Source organism: Tyto alba, unplaced genomic scaffold (assembly GCF_018691265.1).
Source record: "Tyto alba isolate M040663 unplaced genomic scaffold, T.alba_DEE_v4.0 Super-Scaffold_18, whole genome shotgun sequence".
Classification (NCBI taxonomy): domain Eukaryota; kingdom Metazoa; phylum Chordata; class Aves; order Strigiformes; family Tytonidae; genus Tyto; species Tyto alba.
In genome coordinates this window covers 25,535,321-25,557,114 of record NW_024881280.1, presented here as the reverse complement: position 1 = coordinate 25,557,114, position 21,794 = coordinate 25,535,321, and the positions used below count along the sequence as shown (strand labels likewise).

The 21,794-nt window shown below is 39.7% G+C and overlaps 1 protein-coding gene across 21 annotated transcripts in view; it reads right to left on the bottom strand.

The window, feature by feature from the left end:
* Nucleotides 1-21,794, bottom strand: part of NRXN3 (neurexin 3) — a 1,014,891-nt gene that overhangs the window by 541,289 nt on the left and 451,808 nt on the right. For all 21 annotated transcript variants that reach the window (XM_042790607.1, XM_042790621.1, XM_042790610.1 and 18 more), the window contains one exon: nucleotides 12,667-12,786. In XM_042790607.1, coding sequence (XP_042646541.1) covers nucleotides 12,667-12,786 — 120 coding nt within the window. The remainder of the gene's footprint in view (nucleotides 1-12,666; nucleotides 12,787-21,794) is intronic.

Here is a 21,794-nt window from a genome sequence, read left to right as displayed (position 1 = left end):
CTCCCATAATGAGTTTAGCACAGGTCTCTCAAGTGTGATATTTGGGTTAAGTATGTTCTCTGGTGTGTTTAAGTTTATATTACTTGATCTATCAATCTTCCATACATGTGAGCCATTAGTAGCAACACCCCAGCCAAGTGGGGATTTCTGTCAGGATGCTTCCCTTGAGACAAAACACAAATTCATGTTCAAAGCATCCATTGGAAGTATCTCTATTTCAGCAGGATGAGGTGGGGGATTTAAGCCTCCACCCTTTTTCCAGTTGGGACAAATGCAGAGTAAATTCACCAGTGATAACAAGTGTAAAAAATAGAGAAAAATAATAAATAGGCTGATTTTTATTTTTTTTTACTGCCAATACAAATGCTTAATGACAATGATTTGTGTTTAAACAATGGGAAGCATAGATGATTCTACTTGACCGCAGTTCTCAGCATTAAAGTAACCAACAAGACAATTTCTCAAGATATTCTCCATCCTGCAGCACTATCTGCTGCACCATCACGTGGAGAAATCCAAATTAACCCTAAACTTAAGCACGTAGGATTAACATGGTGCTCCACCTTGTCTAACACACCATGCAAACGTGTGCAACCCAGCAATCCTACAGACAGATATTTCAAGTATCTATGTATGGCAACTCACCTACCACACATATATGCTGCACAGCTGACTACTGTTACGAAAGATCAACATCATGCCCCATTGGGTAACTCAGCATTTTTTTCTGGAGTCAAGCATTATGCCCATTGACCTCGAGATTGGTATCAGTATCTCTCACACACACACACTCCATCAACCAGATTTTCTCTCGCCCCATACCATGCAGCTGGAGTGCCTATAACCATTTGCCAACAATCAGATTCAGTCCCTGCTTCTAACAACTTCTGCTCATTCACACAGAGCAGGGGCTTGAAAACCAGGTCTGCTCTGCTAACACAACCAATCCAGTGTTACAACAGCAAAGCAGAGAAAGAGTCATTGCTGATGTCAGCAGTAGAACTGCCTTCTGTAATGTGCAATGGGCTTGGATCCGTAATTTAAACTGGTTCACAGGCACTTCTCGTAACAGTCTGCATTTCTAGAGTGAAAGACACCTGACTGCTGATGTCTCCAGCAGTAAAAAGAAATACCAATATTAGCTCTCCCTTCAGCATTTTGTGGTCTTCAATTATGAGAATATCTGTGACAGATAAACTATTAAAGATACAGATGCTTCTAAGGGACCTACAAACTGTATGATGGATGGTTTGTGATACTGCTATCTATCTTCATCATTTGCCTGAGATCAGCAGGGCAGAAACGTAACAGACAGAAGGTCATTTAGTGCAATCTGAAAAAAGAAAAAAAAAGAAAGAAAAGAAACATGACAGGTAGTTATGGGAATCCAGCAAACCTGACACCAGCTTTGCTGTAACCAAGCACTGCAACTAGTTTTCAGACCCAAGACAAGATGAAGAACAGAGCTCCCACCACACTTCCTTCAAAATCAACATGCCAGTGTCCCTCTGGAAGAAAAAACTTCTTATATTTGGCAGATGTATTAAAAAAGCCAGTGTCTAATTAAGACACTCTGGTCTAGAGGTCAGTTATATTGAGACAGTTACTCAATGGACATGAGTACAACTACTCTCAGGTTGAGGCTAGAGGCATCTGAATAAAAGCACACTACAAAGATCAGACATACCTGCTTTTCTAGGGAAGGAGTAATTTTCTACTCTCTTTCACCATACCACTCAAGATCACCTTCTCAAGCACCCTACTGGCAATAGAAACATCATAAAAGGCATCTCCCAGGCCAGGGAGGCCACCACAAGCCCACCGTGCTTATCTCCAACACAGAGGTCCAGGAAGAGCCTCAGGGATTCACAGCCTTAGGGAGTCACAGCTCAGCGACTGACTAAATCATGAACCTCTAGACAAAGGAGGAACTAACTTAGGTCAACACTTTGAAACTAAGATTGGTTGTCATCTTTCTCAGGTTAAGCTCCCTGCTAATTTTCAAGATGAATTCATCGTTTTGATGCAGTCAATGAATCCTGAAATTTGTTTCAAACATGATTAAATCAACGACATCCCACTTCTTTATTCCTTCTTCATTTTTTTCTGATCAGAACTACTCCAAGATTTTCACTGAAATATGTGAGGTTTTGCTTGCCCTAAATGGGCAGTTTTCACTGATGAAACCAAACACCCGAGAAAAAATTTTCACAAGTTCTGTACGTACCCAAAAGTTTTAAATGAACTAACATTGGCAGATTTGGAATCTTTTTCTTCTGTGGACAGCCATTAGCTAATCAGGGATACAGTTAACATTTACCCCCAGTAGAATTCATGTAATTCGATTATTCTTGGTGTTTTTACTGAAAACCCTATTTCCTTCCACAATCAGAGAAATTCCCTTGTGGCCCAAAAACTGTAAGGACAACAAAAGGCAACTGAAGTTCCAGGCTCTACTCCCGGTGTTTCCACAGGCCTCAGATATCAGCACACAATGAAACACCTCCACAAAGATAATCAAATCCACCAAAAAATGCTCACCCTCACAAAGCTTGTTTCACAGGTACTCAAGCAGCCAGTTTCAATCTGCCCCTCAGGGATCATTATTAAGATAACTGTAATTAAGGTTTTTCATCTAATCCCCAGTGTTCCACAGCTGAGATCACTATACCAGCTCCTGGGTAAAAGGATTGCAACATAATAAAGATATGTTTCTATATACAGTTAAACTCCACTGGAGATCAATAGGTAGCCTTCTTCCAGTGACAGGCAATAATTAGTATGTTAGGCAGCCTAGATAGCAAACAAGAATCTCCTTCAGGACCTCTGACTCCTCCTGCCTTTGTTTGTCTGTAAATAATTTCCATTGCAAAAAACAGTATAAACATACAGGATGTCCCTCTCCCTTCTTGCCCCGGTCTCCCCTTTTATGTAGCCCCAGACTTGAAAGCTCAAAAGCCAACAAGAAGAAAAAAAAATTAAAAACTCTATCACTGCCTGCAGCCCTCTGCATGTTGGCATTCTCTCAGATACCTGCGCCCTGTAAATGTTTTATGACATACATTTGTCTACAATAATGACTGTAATCTTACAGGTAGCTTTCAGTCAAAAACATAAAAAAAGAATATATAAACCTCTAATACAAAACAAATAGGAATATTTGATATGTGGACTCAGAATCCCACACCAGATTTTGATCTGCCAATACTGCCATAAATCTCGAGTTACCTCACTGAAATCAAAGAAAATATTTTGCACTTATAGATAAGTGATACTGTAAATGAAACTAGTCCATAAAATGCAAAGACTAACTCATCTCTATCTATCTGTTCTCACTCATTAATGCAGGCTCCTCTTTGTAAACTGTTTTCTATGTAGGCAGCCTGAGAAATAAACAATAATCACCTTGAGGACCCCACAGGAATAAGAAGGCAATACAGTGGGTGCTACAACAGACAACTCTATGCTGTCTGGAAAAGCACTGAGTGAACCCTATCCCATCTCATTAACACCATTGCACTCCACTTATCACACATCAGACTTAGAGCAATGTCTTAAAAGCACAGATATCTAACTCAGTTGGATACTGCAAAGATAGGAGAGCAGACAAAACATGGTTGGGGGGAAAAAAAAAGTACTAAACTTTATTGCAAGCTAGAGCTTCCAGGCAGGATATTGGGCCCAACATGAGAATCACATTTTCATAATCCATAGTGCCAGTTACCACAGATTTGTAGGAGAATGGAGGCAATTATCAAAGCCACCTGTGCTTTCACCTGGATTGGGAACTGGGGTATCCTTTTGCAGATCAACGGCAACAGCTGCAAGATTAACACACTTCTGCAAGCATTTTTCCCTTCTCTGCAATAGTACAGGTACCATCTGCGTACCATGTGGCACCCAAAATACAACATGCTGAAAGAACTGTAGCTGGTGAAATACTCTAGAGTATTTAAATAGTACCACTGAGGATAGAAATTTCATTGTATTATGGAAGGAAAAAAAAAAAAGCCATTTAAATTCATGGTTTCCAATTAAAAGTAAATCGGTTTCCAAATTCAGTACTGTACCATTTTCTGTGGGGAAACTGATATAAGAAGAAAAGACTCTTTAAAGACTGAAATTGATGATTAAAAACTATTTCAGTGTTTTCCTAAGTTTTTACATTTATTTCTTCTTAAAACAATTATAAACATATGCAGGATACTAAAAAGAAATAGCTACATTTAGAATTATTAAAATCCTTGTTACACATGACTATCTGCAACACTTATTAATTTACATTTAGTGCAAAGACATACTTAGAGATCAGCAGCAGGAAATGGAGCTTGGGGTGACAGAGCAGAGACCACCTGTTTTGCTGTACCACATTTCTGTTACTGCTATCAACTTACATCGATGTCTTATGAGAGATCATACCCCGGGTGTGCCATTACTGAAGGAACAGTTTCAGAGTCCAGCTTTTTCATCGGGCAAAATACCTAGGACAGTATCACTTGCTCAGCTACTTAAAATACGAAAAGTGATAATTATTGCCATGACTACCAAATACTATCACGTGAAAAAAATACTGTCAAAGAGAGCAGAGATCACAAAGAACAAAATTATGGCAAGACACTTCTGTGACATGTTTATGAAAATCACATAGATGCTGAGCAGTGTCCGGAATAGAAATAAGTAACTGCTTGAACTGCTCAAATGTTGATAACAAGCTGTAATCACTGCCACCTGTAAAAAGTCCCTTCCATCCTATTGAAGTCTGTGGCATGGCTGAACCATAGCTTATGCACTGACAGCAACCAGGTGTGCACAGATATCAGTGACTGATTGCAGCTCTCATCCTAAATGTTCCTTCTGCCAAGCTGTTGAAGCAATTGTAATTAAATTACTCACTAGAGACCTACCTGCACTTTGGGATCACAAAAAGATAAAGTTGGCTAGCTTTCACAATTGAAGAAGAAGGAAACACTTTTGTCAGGGCACCTTGAGAAGCTGAAAGGTGCAGAAGCAGCAATTCCAAAAAGCACCTGCCACTCAGATTTCCTCTTTCTCACCCAAAACAGGGACACCCAAATTCCTCCCCCTGATGTTGACAGGACTGCCCATCCTGGATGACTCCCAAAGGGAACACGGGGCAAGCGAGCTCTTGATCTGCAGCTTGATTTGATGTTTTACAGCTGTTATCCAAGGGAGAGGAAATGCCTCTCAGTACACAGAAAACCAACATACATTCTTAAACCACTCAAGTCCTAAAGCAATTATGCAGTGGGTTATTATTAAGCATCAGAAAAGTGTATGGTGCTTTAATAAGAAGTAGCACTAGATCCTTGCCCTAACAATGCTACAGTTCTTGGAGTTGCAGACCAAATGAAAGTAAACAGTCATAAGAAGGGTAAAAGCAGGGTTCACAACCCAAATCACAATGGTACAAATTACAACATGTACTAAAGTACACAGCTGCTTTTCTCTCCCCCTTTTATCTCAATTCTCATAGGATAAGGTCATTCAGAGACTGAAGACACCAAAGGCTTAGGGTAGGAACTGAAAATGAACCATCAGCCAGAAAACACTAGTTATAGTAGAGGGTACATAAAAGAGCACTGAGTAAGCGAGGGCAAAGCATGAGGATGGAAGTAAGAAGCAAGCAGGGTGCCTGCCCTGCTGTAATAAAGTATGATTCACTCAAGATAAATCAGAGGTGACTCTTGCTTCATGTAGGGCAGATGTCTCTGTAGTATCAAAGGCAAATCCCTAAGCGTGCTGATATTTAAACAGCTGACTGGTTTAGCCATGCATGACTAATGAAGTCTGTACAGATTTATTTTCTACACACTAGCAACCTCTTACTCTCTGACTCAGTAAGTGATAAGCTGGGCACATTAGAAATGAATGGGTGATAATTAAGGATGAACAATGAAGAGAGTTTCTGTAAGTAAATCAAGCTGAGCATGCCGGCATTGACATTAAGGGAGGTCAGGAAGTCTGGACAATAACTGGCCCAGATGGTGAAAAACAGAAAATACCAAAGGAGAGGGAATAAGGGGGTCTGAAATGGGGGTCTGAATCCTGTCATGGAGATATCTGTAACTAAATCAGTGGCGCAGACAAAAGTGTGGAGTGCAAACAGCTTATGAGCACATCAGAATAAAGACATCACCATAAAGTAACTGTTACTACTTTAACCATTTGCCCTGCCAGCAGTCTCTTCTAGTGACTATTCTGCCACACAATTTAAGCAGGGGTGAGGGAAGCTGCTTCTGCCACTGCCTTTTTGCAGGCTAGTCTACAGACTATCATAGAATCATAGGTTTGGGTTGGAAGGGACCTTAAAGATCATCTAGTTCCAGTCCCCCTGCCATGGGCAGGGACACCTTCCACTAGACCAGGTTGCTCAAAGCCCCGTCCAACCTGGCCTTGAACCCTTCCAGGGAGGGGGCAGCCACAGCTTCTCTGGGCAATCTGTTCTACAGTCTTACCACCCTTACAGTAAAGAATTTTTTCCTTATATCTAATCTAAATCTACCCTCTTTCAGTTCAAAACTTTACCCCTTCTGCTATCATTTCACTCCTTGATAAAGAGTCCCTTCCCATCTCCCCTACAGGCTGCCTTTAAAAATTGGAAAGTCTGCTATAAGGCCTCCCCAGAGCCTTCTCTTCTTCAGCCTGTCCTCATAAAGTAGATGGCCCAGTCCCCTGATCACCTTCATGGACCTCCTCGAGACTCACTCCAACAGGTCCGTGTCCTTCCTATACTGGGGGCTCCAGAGCTGGACACAGTACTGCAGGGGGGTCTCAAGAGAGCGGAGCAGAGGGGAAAAATCACTTCCCTCAACCTGCTGGTCACACTTTTCTTGATGTAGCCCAGGGTACAGTTGGCTTTCTGGGCTGCAAGTGTATATTTCTGGCTAATAGTCAGTTTTCCATCCACCAATACCCTCAAGTCTTTCTCCTCAGGACTGCTCTCAATCTGCTCATCACACAGCCTGTATTTGTGCATGGCATTATCTTGACTCACGTGCAGGACCTTAGACTTGGCCTTGGTGAACATCATGAGGTTCACACGGGCCCACATATTGAGCTTATCCAGGTGCCTCTAGATGACATCCCTTCCCTTCAGCATGTCAACCACACCACACAACAGCTTGGTGTTGGTCAGAAAACTTGCTGAGGGTGTGCTCAATCCCACTGTCCCTGTTGCCAACAAAGATGTCAAACAGCACTGGTCCCAACACTGACCCCTGAGGAACGCCACTCATCACCGCTCTCACTTTGGACATCGAGCCGTTGACCACAACTCTTTGAGTGTGACCATCCAGCCAATTCCCTATCCCCCCAGTGGTCCACCCATCAAATTCATGTCTCTCCAATTCAGAGACAAGGGTGTCGTGCAGGACAGTGTCATATGCTTTGCACAAGTCCAGTTAGATGACATCAGTTGCTCCTCCCTTATCCACCATCTCTGTAGCCCCCCTTCAGAAGGCTATCAAATTTTTCAGGCACCACTTGCCCTTGGTGAAGCCATGTTGGCTGTCACCAATCACCTCTTATCTTCCCTGTGCCCTAGTATAGTTTCCAGGAGGATCCATTCCATGATCTTGCTGGGCACAGAAGTGAGACTGACCAGCCTATAGTTCCCTGGGTCTTCTTTTTTTCCCTTTTTAAAAATGGGGGTTATGTTTCCCCCTTTCCAGTCAGTGGGAACTTCACCGGACTGCCACGACTTCTCAAATATGATGGATAGCAGATCAGCCACTTCATCCACCAGTTACCTCAGGACCTGAAGAAGCTCCAGAAGCATCAATCCCTTTAGGTACTCATTCACTTACTTATGTAGAGAGGGGAAAAAGGGCAGACATTAGTGGAAGTGGGATGGTGTGCTCTGACATCCCTCACATCTCACCTAGAACACATGTGGCAGAGAGGCCAGCTTTGGTCTTCCTCATACAGTCCAAAATGCTCTGTGCTTTACTCTAAAATATTAGTTTTAGACTTGTTCTGCTAATTTTTCTATCCTTCCTTTTGAGTCAAGGAAAAAAAAGAAGATTTTGGCTAGGGAGTAAGCCTCACTCGCTATGATCACAGAACTGAAGTTATCAAAAGCTCTTCCTGTGACAGTGGTAAATTAATGAACAAAAGAGGAAAGTCACCATGATTCCCTTTGCCTCTAATCCTTCCCTCCTCTTAATGTAATTCACAGAAAGACAGTAGAAGCATGTAAGTTATGCATCACATGGAAAGGGATTTTGGAAGAAAAATATAACTTATTGCGCAAAAAGAACAGTAGCCCAGTATATTACCTCTCCCTCAGACAAAAAATAAGCACCACTTAACCAATTAATCACATTGAAAAAATAGAGGATTGATTTGCTTACAGACAGGCTCTTTGAAAAGCATGCAGACAGGAAGTATATAAAGATATACACACACGTAAGAGGATGTACAAACATGGGCTGCCTTTTGTTTTTACCAATGAAATAGAAGACTTGTTTTTAAACCAGTGAATATTAGAACGCAGAGTTTATAAATAAATGAACAAATAACTCCCCTAAAAAGCCAATCAATAGTCAGCAGATGGACTTAACAACTGTTTCAACAACAACAACAAAAAGTTTGAAAAAGTGCTTTACACTCTGCTTGCACCAGTCATTGCTGCAGGCTATTGATCTTTTACAGACAAACAGCCTCCATTAATATACACTTGTGTTAGCCTGGCAATTTCTCCTGGAAAGCTTGATCCTCGGTGTTACTCATCTGCATGAGGCACTGAGTAACAAGCAGTGTTTTCTACAGTATAGTTTGGCACACATATACCATTCCCATTAGCTAGATTGCCGAAGCCTATTTTTTTATACTTTCTCTCTGTGTAGAAAAGAAAATCTCATAGTTTGACCAGACAGAGAAGAACACGAATAAGCTAAAGAATCTGTGAAGCTGTTCATAGGACAACAGTTTAAAACAATGCCACATCTTGGGTAACTGAGTCTCTAACTACAATGTTTTCATCTTGCCTCATGGTGAAGAACAGTAACAACACGAAGTTCACCTCAGATACAAGATGCTTCATTTAACATTGTGAGTTAACCTCTGACTAATTCTGATACCTTATCTGCTCAAAGTTACACATTTGAGCAGTCTAAGCAACAGTTTAGCATGCTAAGGTTGTTTAATACTCCTAAGTATCAACTGCAATATATTAATGCTCATTTCCTACATCTTAGAGTAACAAACATACTCTGAAAATAGGTTGAAAGCCCAAATTCATTTATTGTGATGCTAGACTGATTAAAGTATCTCTAAAGGTTGAAGAATGAGGAACCACTTCAAAAAATGAAGACCAGATCTTAAGTGGCAACGAGAATGGAACCATCATATCCAAATAGTACCATTGCTTCTATTTCTACCCTTCTTTACAAGTGTCAGTACTGGATAGTATGCAGTGAAGACCTTTAAATTCACTTTTATACAACAGACTTTCTCAAATAAATTTGAGGGCAGGGGGCGGGGGTAGTGTGTGTCTTATTTTGTTGGTTTTGTTTTTTAACATTGGTATAAGAAATGATACAACTCAAAATGAAGCATATTAAAACCGTACTTATGGCCCCATAGCTTCCATTAATTTATTTTTCTGAGAAATCTTGATTCCTACAATGTAAAGAGCTTCTAAAACACAACTATACAACAACAGCTAAAAATTAAGGTTGAATCATCATTTCCACTAGGAATTTAAATCCTTGTCTTGTTAAACAACACTAGTGAATGTACAAACATGTCTACCGATGTACAATGTGCATCCCTGCCACCTGTGTTTCTCCTTCACCTTTCAGAAACAACAGTTCTGAGCCAGTTGCATCTGATATGAGAAGCTTAATGGCCCAGTCCTGGGACAAAAATGAAAAAGCAAAATCATACTGGTGCACCAAGCTTGCTTCAGTATTGATGACTGAATGACTCTGCAAAGTTTACACTAGCAAATAACCAAATCACACTTACCAACAGTTATTTGGGGATGATCTAAAGAGATCATAAAGTATAATTGAAGAGAACATTAGACATGCCATTTATCTATCTCAGAAGCACTGCATCAATCACATGGAAACACAAATTCTCCAGTGTGGATGCTTGAGTTAATTAACAGAAATGGAAAGACAAAATATATTCAGTAATTCATGCTTTTGCTATCATTTCCATTGTGTACATGTAGAAATGTAGAACTGTTCTATTGACTTCTATATTCCATATTTACATCAGTGGGAAAGCACAATTCGCTCATAAAACAGAAATAGATACCTACTAAATTAATAGAATTAGACTCCTGTCACCAAAAAAAAAAAAAAAAAAAAAAGTTCTACCAAAGAGCCTGATGCATTTCTAAATAAGAGCAAGGTTTCAGGTGACACAAGTTATTGCCCCCTGCCATTACCTGCACTAAAATCCAGCCTAAAAAAACATTTAATTCAATTAACATACAAGTGCCTGTACTTCCATTAGACTTGAGTATAATAACAACCATATCTATCAAATAGGAACAGGAAGGAAGCCTTCTCCCTCTCCACAACCCAGGAGAAGAACAGTGTCTTCAATGCCCTGATACATGTCAAAGACTTAAAAAACAAACAAACAAACAGAACAACAACAAAAAAAAAAAAACACAAACAAAACCACAGAAAGATGTTTTACGCACTTTTTGAAGATCCTGGCTGAAGTCTCGTCGTGTTCCAGGAGGAGTCCACATGACTTACCTTTCCGGACCATTTTAAAACCCACATCCTCCTGTGAGCAATTCTAAATCATCAGCCAGGCCTGACACCCAGAGGCTGGATACCATGTTGCCCACGTCACCCCCCACTCCTACCAAACCCTCCCCTCCTCTCCGCATGGTTTGCAGCTGGTAGCTCCAAAAAGCAGCAATGAATCCTCAGTTACATTCAGAGGAACCTGGCTTATTAGTAACACTTCAGAGACTGATTGAAATCATTAGCAACAGTATAACAACAGCACTGAGACCTTCTGGAGCTGGGAAGCCCAACACATTAGAAACAAAACCGACAGTATCAATAATCTCTTCAGAGACTTCCTGGACATGTCTTTAAATGCAACCCAACAGGATTCAAAGGAGCATTTCTTTTACACAACAGCTTTATAATGTGCTATGCTTAGCAAGTCTAAACGGAACCACTGAACAAGTAGAGTGAGAATGGAAAACTGGGTGTCCAATTGACAAAAGCAAACCAAAAAAAAGAATGTAGAAAATCAGAGTCAAATCTTGTGGCTCCAATACAAAGTGTTTCTTCTGAGACAAAGGAGTCATTCTGGATTCCAAAACAACCCAGAACCAGATATGGCTTCACAGCCTATAAATTTGTCTGTAGTACCCTTCTTATACAGCCCCTGTCAAAGTACAAATGCTGCTAGGCCTTTCCAAGATGTTTGAGGGAACAATGCTGGTAGAAAGGGGAAACCAACACAGACACCACCACATTTTATGAATGACTCAGAAAAGCAGGCTTTTTGGCCTTCAGCAGAAACAGACTGTCACCATGTGTTAAACAGCTTGTCACATTTGCCACCAATTCAGCCACATCTCAAATTTCTAGGGGAAGGTGTGCAGATACAACAGTGCTGTGGCACAGATATTGAGTGGACCTTGCTGGTACTATGAGTAATGGCCAGCATAAATACCCTTAATGAAAAGCAGTAGCTTATAAAATGTAGGTAGTCAGAGTGAACTAAGTGTTTTCTGGTCTTAAAATTTACAAAATGAAACAAATTATTGAAGCCTGCTGTTATGCTTACTACAGCACTCATAATATGCTCCTTTGTTCCCTGCCTCAAAGCAGGGAGGGAGAAGGGGACTAACTATCACCTTAAATAACATTAGTGGGGAGAGAATAGAGTTGAATTGATCTGCTCCCTCCAGGCAGGAGCAAAGGCCATATCAGGATGAGCAGAGGAGATGTCCAAAAGCTGATTATCTGCCCCCTAAAGAAGAAGTCAGGGTTTTGTCCAATTAATTTATCAGAGATCTTAATAGTAATTAGCTAAGAAGAACATCCAACGTTTTGAGATGAAGCAAATTAATATGCCAAGAAGCACAACACTTGCTGTATATTTAATTGACCAACGGGTTTCAACTGAACATTCTAGCAAACAGTACCCAATTTTTCATTTTAGCACACAGCTAGTAATTCAGTAGAGGACAATCTAGAACACTGTTCAGCAGTTTTACATGGTTTCCATGTCTTTGCCACCAAGGTTTGAATAAAAATCTCATAGCATAATTCAGTACACAAAACAGCCATTTTGTATCTATGTAAATATTACACACAATATATACAATTCATTCCTGCTTTTCTAAACCAGGGATTCCATTAACATCAATTACCATCATTGGTCTGGTTGAGTTAGCTTTTAAAAAGAAGGTGGAAAAAAAGAAAAAGAAAAAAAACACCACACAAAACACAAACACATACCAAATTGCATATTTTCATTTTCACAAGGAAAAAATATAACTTGCTGTATGCTTCAAAGAAACTTTCCAGGAAACAAAGTTTGGCTTTGATACTGGGAAAGTTGTATTTCAATTGAAAGTAAACCTAATCATGTGTTCTCTGTGCTCCCATCTGTCAAAACTCACAGCTCAGCAATCCAATAGAAAAGCCTACTTACGGTCATTACACTGGCTCCCAGAATATGAAGTCATGGAGCAATCACAGGTGAAGCCTTCCCACTGCTGATTGCAGATGCCCTGATTCGCACAGGAATCTTCCTGGCAGGTAGTGCTTGGTCCTGGAGAAGGGATGAAATGAAAAGGGTGAAACAAAGCTGAGAGAATCATTTCAGTCAGGACCACAGAAGCTCCAATTCATCATTACCATTACTATCAGGATCCTCATGCATAAGAGAAAAAACACTAATGAAACACTTCTGCATTCTTGGACATGCAAGAAACTCGGGTAAAAAAAGCACAAAGATAACTGTACACTCCATAACAAAACAGCAAACTAACACATAGCAAAGAGGAAGAGTGAACAGCAACATATTCCCCTCTTAGGCAGGTCAAAATCATACATTTGGTGCTCGCTCAAAGAAATTTACTGTGAAATATGGTGTGATGCAAGGATAACAAGCACTGCCAGGTAGTTGTGCTTTCCAGGAAGTTTGATCCCCTTGTAGAAATGAAGGCTAAGAAATAGGCCCATGAACAATGTTTCATCCTACCCAAAGAACCCCGATATATGGATTCAAACTGAACTTTTGAAGCCTCAGATAGCTACAGCTTTGCTTTAGAGGGAAAAAAAAAAAAAAAAAAAAAAAAAAAAAACCCACACAAACCAAACAAAAAAAAAATGAAAACACACAATAACCCTGACCAGTGGCAATTACATGGGTTTCTCTGGAAACATGCCCCTCAGAATGGCATGACAATAGCTCACAACACTTTTCACAGCCTTTGGGGGAAATAGAGAAGGAAGCCACCACTACTAACAGAACAGTCTTTCACTGTTCTGTGATTTGAAGCTAACAATTGCCAACTTACTCAGATAAGCCTTGCAAAGACACAACCCAAGCAACAGGCAAAAAAGTCATCTTCAGGTCAGAGAGACTCTGAATGACAGCTACTATGTCATCCACAAGGAGACAGAAGCTGAAAGCCATAGATTGTAAGAACATGAATTTAGAAGTTACTTCCTGGGAAAGTATTTTATCTTCAGCATTCTAGACAAAAGTATGCTGCTCCTATTGTGCAGTACTTCAAATACAACACACGACTATATTTGACACACCTACTTCTATATCCTGCACATGTTGGAAAAGAAGAAACAAATAAATAGAGTAGATAATAGAGCAGAGGATCAACTGCCTAGGCTGCCTGAAATGAGTTTAACCACTTCCAGTCTAGGATAAAAGCATAAGAATAAAGTGACAACTGTTCTACTCAGCCCAGCATCTTCTGTCACACTCTTCGTTAGCAACAGCAATTCCATGAGGCTCGTCCCACTCTTCTCTCCTTACCTCTTTATCACATCAGCACCACCATCTGTACTTCATAGATGAGACAGGACACACCAAAGTGGAGACCGCATTTTCAGATGTTTTAACCCAAAATGAAAACTCTCAAACTTCCTCTGATAGCACCCACAGTGATTTCACTGAATCCCATAGTTACACAGCATCTTCAGTATTCAGATTGTGCATCTGGGCACTTCTATATTTACGAGCCTTTGTAGAACCCACATGTCATGCTATGTTCCTCCCAACAATTCAAAGGCCAAGTCAGGTACAGACCCTTATAGCTTTGGTGCACAGTTCCTGCTCTTCCCACCAGATCACCTTTCCTCACTGCAAAAACAGAATGGGTGAATTTTGGTAGCTTTTTAGCTGTGTTTCTTTACATCTCTCTTGAAATGAGAAGGGACATATGACTATCAATAGGGCAGAGAGTTTAACTGAACATTAACCAAAACCTGAGATTCTTCCCCAACCTGTTATACTGTTAAAAAACAAGCAAACAAACAAAAAAAAAACAAACACAAAACCAAACCCCCAAAACCTCTAGGTAGAAGCATAAATGTGGATGACAAAAGCAGACAACAAAACCCCAAAAGAAAATCCACATATGGAGAACAGGCGGCAGCAGCAGTCACATCAAGAAAACTGTGTGTTACCACACAAAGTTGAGCAGCATTCTTCAGCACTTTTCTTCTCCCCTCCATCTCCTCCTTCCTAACCCCAACTCATTTGTGGCTGTGTGAATCCCAGTGGTTTCACTGGCACAGTGTGAAGTCAACAGATCACTTTTAGGATTACAATGGTGCTGACAGACTTGACAGTGTGGGCTGGTAGACACATATATATACACGCTTCCCTCCTGCTTTTATACTTATAAAAGACAGAGACAACTACATAGGTACACACGCATCAGTTTGGGGTCTGACACTTGCTTCGGACTTACTCTAGCTCAGCAAAAGGAGGGATGACATTTCAGAGTCTGAAATAGAATATTAGTTTTCATTTTGATTAAAATATCTGAGTTTTCTGAGAATAAGAAATAAGGAACTGATACCTCTCCTGTACCTATTCCATTATCTACCTTTCAACCCTAAGTATGAATGCCACTACTCCTAGAGGTACAAGCAAGCAAGTTATATATTTACAAAATAAAACCAGAAAGCAATTGTGACTATGCAAACTTGCTACAGCAACTGTAAATACCATTACACAGAAGCAAAGCAGAACAGCATATTCAATTACAGTGTTTCTCCTCTCTCCCTACACTCTTCTGAGAGAATTAATCAGTAATCAGACTTGACAATAGGCATCATTTAATAGGGATATCCTTTGTCTAGGTGCCACAAGAGAAAGGACCAGTACTCTATTCAAGGAATAAGACTGCAAGAGGTCTAGTACATGTGGCTTGAGGCGCTCATAGTGAGAGTCCAGAGAGCCAAAGGACTTGAACAGTAATGTGGTTTCTGAATTGTATTTTACAGAAACCTAATGTGAAGATACAAACAGTACATTCAAAGCAGCCATAGGGGGAAAAAAAAAAAAAAAAAACAAACAAAAAGAAACAAAAAAACACCAAACACAATGATGAGGAATTTTGAAAGCCTAACAACATCACAAGGAAGCACAAAGCCTGATCTATCATCCTTAGAGTCAACTGTGACGGCACAACATAGATGATGGGTATTATGCTTTGTCTCACTTGATAGTACTATGGTCCATTTGCATGGTAAAAGGATCTTTGTCTCAGAGTTCATCTACTCTTGCTGCTTACAGTCCTCACTTGATGTCATAATCCTCCATCTGTGGCAACAGAATTTTCTTCAGAGCAGCTAACAGGGATGTCACAGGGGATTAGGATTTTGGATTAGGGAGCAAAGTGACAGAAGCACAGGAAGGCTTATAAAGCATAAAGATTGTGTTACCACACACATGTCCTCTAGTGCTAACGAACAAGGAAAGAGAAGACAACAATTTATATATACAGCAGTAGAACTGGTTTTAAATTATCAATGCCATCAGGGTTCCGATTTATATTTACTCTCATTCCTTTGGCAACACTTACAGCAGTCAAATTATTTAAAAGCAAAGTTTCAGAATAGTGTGCAGGTGATAATCAGAAATACATTTGATAAATCAAATCTTGAATTTCCAACACCCTGACAACAACACTCGCTATTTACATTGAGTGTATTTTCATTCAAAGGCCTTTTTTTTGTTGTCTGTTTGTAGTTGGGCTTGGTGCGTTGTCTTCTTCATGCCACATGCCCAGTGGAAAGGAGAGTGAGTGGACAGTAGATACAGAATAAAAGTGGGGAAGCCCCCAGTGCAGAAAAGCATCTCCTCTAGCAGAAGCACGACTTGCTCTGTCTCATGTCCATACTGAGCCTACTAACAGAGGCAGCTCCTTAGGAACATGAGATGGCAAAGCAGAATTCTTCAACAATTCGATCTTTATTTCTGCATCTCTAATTTTTACTGGAACAGCTCAGAAACTGAGGACTTGCAGTATCTGAGACCTTGGTTGGGTCCTCCTCCTGAAAAGGAGTCTAGTATTACACTTTTCTTCCAAGTCACCTAACTAGATGTATGGTTTGTTTATTAGTTTAACCATGAGGTATTTACAGAAAATCACCTTAGAAGAGTACAGGTAGCCAGATCTCTTATCCATATTCTGCTTGGAAAAATTATTTTGTCTCCCCCACTCTTTTCTGCAATTTTAGCTGTATGGTAGGTTTCTCTTTGCCCTGAAACTAAAAAAAATTTGAATTCTACTGTTGCACATTGCCAAAATTGCCATGTTTCATGCCACAGGTGGGTGCATTTCACTGGCAAAAGAAGTCATTCCAGCTGTGTCATTTGAAAGCTCTATGCAGAGAAAGAAACTTTAGGAATAAAATACAGTATTGTATTTATCATTCATCCGTGTTACATGAGGAATCAGTTTCTTTATACAACAGCTGCAGGATTATAACACAACTGCCTCATGCTTTGATCATAACTAGAAATAAGCATTAAGCTAAGCAAACCATTCTTGATCTTACACATAAGACCTTCCTTCACACATTGAGAATTCACTCTTATTGAAAGGGATCTGCCATTTGTGTTAACATTATTTTTCAGTAAGATGAAGATCTGCAACAGGCATGGTTCAATGGCACTGTGGGTCCATTTTCACTCTCCATCTCCCTATAAATTCTCCTATCTTTTTCCCTTGTACCTTCAAATAGTCTAGGAAGAGATAGGAAAGTAACACACACAAGACAATTTTACTGCCTTTGCAAAATAAGTTGATTCTTTTGTCCTACAGTTCCTAAATTGCAAATGCCAGCAAGCACTGAAATATCTCAACCACTATCAGTCAGAAGTTATGATAGGCAATTTACACCTATGATAAATCTACAATCTACTTCTGTCAGCACTTCTCTTTCATAACCAGCAATAGTCTGCTTTTTTTAATTCAGTGTGCAGGCCCAATACAGATCAGAGAGGCATCAGATCTTGGAAACTATAGGCACTAGGCAAAATATAAACCTGTTCAAGGACTCGCTCTTAGTGCAGGTTAAGGAGGAAATGGAGTTAATCCACCTAAGTTTTCCAATTTTAGAATAATACGGAAAGAAGGTATTTTTTCTGAGTAAAAATAGATCACAACTGAGACTGAATCTCATGGAACCATCACGTCACTGGATGGACCATATCTCATATGCTGTAACTGTCAAATACCAGTGGTGGCATGTTGACACCTACTTCGCACAAATGTAAGAAACTAAAGCATACTTAAGGTTCAGTGCACAAATCAAAAAGTTAGATCCTGTATTTTGAGTCACAGGCGCTAGAAAGCAGAAATATCACAGAGTAACTTTAACTTAGCAAACTAAAACCAAAAAGCTGAAAGGGATTTTCAAGGACTGTAAGGCCAGCTCTTCAAGCGCTCTCAGTTCCAGATTTTGTTAAGAACTCATCACCACCTAAATCAGGTTAGACAACTAGCAGGTTCCATGGTTAAAGTTACCCATTGTGAGAAATAATTCAAAAGCCAGCATTTTCAGTCCTCTGAAAATAGAGATGTTTATTCCAGTGCCGCAACAGAACCTGAACTCTTCATTCACCTGACATCAGTTATGATGTCAGTCAAGTACTTCTGTTCCAAATATGTGTCTGGCCTAAAAATTGCAGGGACTAAAGCTAGTTAAAATAACAAATATGCAAGTCACCCACAAAACAGCACATTTACCTCGAGGTGTCAGGAGAAGAGAAGCAACAGCAATGCCAATCCAAAAAGAATGGATCTACAAGGTGGTGTTTTGGTTTTGTCTTTGTTTTTTTTCCCCCTCCATGAAACCTGTCATGTACCTATCTTCCTCTCTCTTGTCATCCTGCTACTCTCCATCTCTAAGCAACCTAAAAGGTCTTGAGCAACATGCTCATACACATGCTGGTGAGGGAAGAACACAAAAAAAAAAAAAAAAAAACAAAAAACATCAAAACAAAACCAAAACCAACCCAACCATACAACAAAAAGTCAACTGCATAAATCAGAGTATGCCTGGACCTGAGATGTGACAAGGGACAGGGAGGTACTATTGAAGTAGAGGAAGTAAACAGTATTCAGACATTCAGACACTTCAACTGAAAGCAGAAAGGAAAAATTGAAGGGGCTGTATGTGAACAAGAATAATACAGTCAACTGGCAAAACATCCTTCCCCACTGCAAATCATAGCAGTACAAAAGCACTAGGCCTCATGGCCTATTCTGAAATAGCCAAACTGATCTAGCAAAGTTTGGTTTCCTGAAGAGCCAATAATCCATACTACATACTCAAAAGAAGCATTTCCCCTTAGGCTTCAATGTGATTGCCAGGTGTCCCCATCTGTAGGGCAAATATCCCTACAGGCTTAACACCTCTGTAACAATATGAGTTTGAGCAGGAATAATCTTCACAGCTATGACAAGCCTTTAGGTTCTGAGGACTGGAAAACTCAAAACAATGAACAAATCTGTTTATTCCAGAACCTCTTCTTCATGATGCATCCACTTCAATGGACATCAAAAATTGAGCAAGAACTCCTGGGCACACATTCAAAATTTTGATAGACACACAAGTAACTAGAGAGAACAGTGGATGTGGCCAGACACAATACAACTTGATGTCTAACCAAGTCCCAAATTCCCTGATACAGTTTTAATGGATGCCACAGAACACCTTAATCCTAAGGCTATTTACACCCCAGTGTACTTCCAGGATGCTTTTTCTCCTCACATTGTTGTCAGCCCACGTATCCTTTTTATTCTTTCAAATCTCATTCTTTACCCCTTTCATTTACATAAACTTCAGAAATCCCCTAGAGGCAGGGCCAAATACTCTCTAAATCCCTAACCTCTGTAAAACAGAGTACTTAAACTTTTTAAAGCTTTGAATGGGCCAGAGATGCCAACAAAACATGGTTGCAGGCAGATGCTCCACATGCATAGAGAACAATACATCACACTAACTTCTGCTTACCTCTAGGCTGCCAAATCTTTCAAATTCAATGTTTCATACACATCCAATGTTTAAAGTTATCTCAGGCAGTCACTATCTCTATCTGCTGGGTAAGAGGGTGACTCCTAATATGCTTCTGTCTACTAACAACTGCTACAGTGGTCAAGTGTTTATCCATTAAAATTTCCTTGGCTCCTGAAAATATTTTCTTATCCTTTTCTACTGAGCCATAGAATGCCAAATCCTACCTAAAAACACAAATGATATTCTGAAGCAAAGGTAAATGCTATCTGCCTACATCTGGAATACGGAACAGGAATATTTTAATTAGAATATTGTATCTGTGGCATTAAATCAGGTCAGCAATGTCACCAGGTCTTCACAGTAAACAGAAAAGGAGTTTATGAAATACATGATTAAAGCCACAAAAACATAATTCCAGCAATATGTAAAATGTTGAAGTCCTATCTCTATCTCAGAGTGCAAAACAGGAACACTCTGCATGTTTTGTCCCACAACAAAACCTAAGACTAAACCTGTGGCTTAGACATAAAATTTCTAGGTAATTAATCTGGTACCATAACAGACACCATCTGTGGCTTCAGGACTGTTAAACAGAGTCATATTGTTCAATGCTTCCAACTTCCCTTATACCTGAGACCATTCTCTCCTTTTCCATTAAAAAGGAAGACCATTATCCTAAGCTTCCACAATATTCAGGAACAAATTAATTTGTACTCTATATTGCAGTTGCTCTAGGTGGGTTTGGAAGTATATTTTCACTATCATGTTTAAAGGGATAGACTTTTAGCACCATGGAAAACATCTCTCTAGTAGTAGTATCAAAGTCCTATTAATTGCTAATAAGCAGGTTTCTATACTTGTGTCCTGGGGAAATAGGGTATTTGTATGTAATTTTACCAATAATCCTTCCTTCACTATATGTGTCCTAGGAATGAGCCTTCAACAAACTGGTTTTATGCCAGCACTCTTTATCCCATTATCTCTCTGTAATTCAAGTGGCATGTTCTCAACCACTATCTGGCCTCCCCTTTTTGAGCCATCTTCCTTGGTTTCCCCACTTTTCTACTGGAGCTACTCTCCATCTCTTTAATGGCTTTCACTTGAGTAACTTTAGTATTTTAATGACATCCACATGGTCCTCAACCTTTTGGCAACCTCAAGCATCATTGATTGATCCCTTTTTATCTAGCAGGCAATAGTAATAAAAGGTGTCAGTAAGAATTTCACATGAGGATCAGCACCATGAAAGAGCCCTATCTGTTTTGTTAAAAGTAAGAGGCTACCCAGTAAAAGGCTCTAAAAAAAGACCTATGAGAGGTACAAAAATTATCAGGTACAAAACCATCAGGCATGATCAATCATATGTTTGATCAATTATATCTCATAAAATCCCATTTAACTATTAAGGGAATTTGTAGTTAATAGATGGGGGTTTTTATTTATTTAACTGAAATTACAGAAAGTTTTTTCTTTATTTGTTTGTTTTTCCAAAGTCTGAGTTAAAAAACTCGCTTTTACCTCCTGGTGTCAACTCCTTAAACCAGTACTGAAGAATCCATGTCAGCTTTTTTTTTTTTTTAAAGCTCTGAAGATCTTCTAGGTCTCTATATACAGCAGCTAATTGCCTAAACAATTATTAGGCATTTCAGGAAATCAACCTGTGCTCTTATAGATATTTAGAGATTGATACAGTCAAACCCCACTCAGGTCAACAAGAACACCTCCATTGTTTGTCATGTCCTTCTTCAGTCCAGATATCCCTCCTCCAGAGGTCTGGGGTTTGTCATTTTGTTCCTGTCTCAGAGGTGTGACTGCATCCAGTAAAAGGCACCGAATGTTACATAAAAGCATCCTTCAGTGCAAACCAGGAAGGGGGAAGAACAACCTTCTCTACCTTGCAGGTCAGCTTTGGTCAGCTCAACTTTGTTAGCAAAAAATAAAAAATAAAGCAAAACCAAACAAAACAAAAACAAAACAAAAAAAAAAAAAGGCAAACCCAATAAACAGCAGGTTAGTATAAAAGTAGATAAACCAGGGTCACATCACTTGATATAAATAAAAGCAATAAGTATAATCATCACAGCCAATGTACATTATCAATACATGCAGGAATGACAACGTAAGCAACAAAGACAGAGGGACATGGTTACCTTAACCCAGCCAAGCAACAGATAACGAAACCACATACAAGAAAGAGGAAATGCATTTCATTCACACACACAAGGTTACAGAATTTACAGATAGGAGAAAGAGAAGGAAAAAGTACCACATTCTTAA